We start from the raw sequence: 395 nt of genomic DNA, 5'->3' as shown, positions 1-395 counted from the left end.
GCAGCAAGAGTCCCCAAGACAGCGTCACAGTCGAACTGCAGCTGAAACAAACCAAATGCAGCAGGAGCAGCAGCAGCAGGAGCGGTAAAGTGAGCCTTTATAAACCCTTTCACTGGCAGCAGCTGCTGCTGCATTGCTGCTGTTTGTCTATCTATAAAGAGACAGGGTAAGAAAGAAGGGGGAATACAGCCACCAGCAGCAGCAACAGCAGCAGCAGCAGCAGCAGCAGAGTCAGCAGCAGCAGCAGCAGCAGCACCAGGACCCCATAAACTAGGATTCGGCAGCAGCAGCAGCACCCGGGTGTATATACACAGCCGCCACCGCTTCACGTCAGGATAGGAAGCAAACGGCGGCAGCAGTGCATGCGCTCCATCCATAGAATACTCAATACCAGC

At 54.7% G+C, this 395-nt stretch overlaps 1 protein-coding gene across 1 annotated transcript in view; it reads right to left on the bottom strand.

The window, feature by feature from the left end:
- The window catches only part of EMH_0072870 (endonuclease/exonuclease/phosphatase domain-containing protein, putative), a gene marked incomplete at both ends in the record, with an annotated part of 2,326 nt that extends 1,949 nt beyond the window's left edge, over window positions 1–377 (bottom strand). Inside the window, one exon of the mRNA XM_013499264.1 lies at window positions 322–377. Coding sequence (XP_013354718.1) covers window positions 322–377 — 56 coding nt within the window. The remainder of the gene's footprint in view (window positions 1–321) is intronic.
- Window positions 378–395: the final 18 nt, after the last annotated feature.

Source organism: Eimeria mitis, genomic scaffold (genome assembly GCF_000499745.2).
Source record: "Eimeria mitis Houghton genomic scaffold, Emh_scaff4152, whole genome shotgun sequence".
NCBI lineage: Eukaryota > Apicomplexa > Conoidasida > Eucoccidiorida > Eimeriidae > Eimeria > Eimeria mitis.
This window is presented reverse-complemented; position numbering and strand designations above follow the sequence as displayed.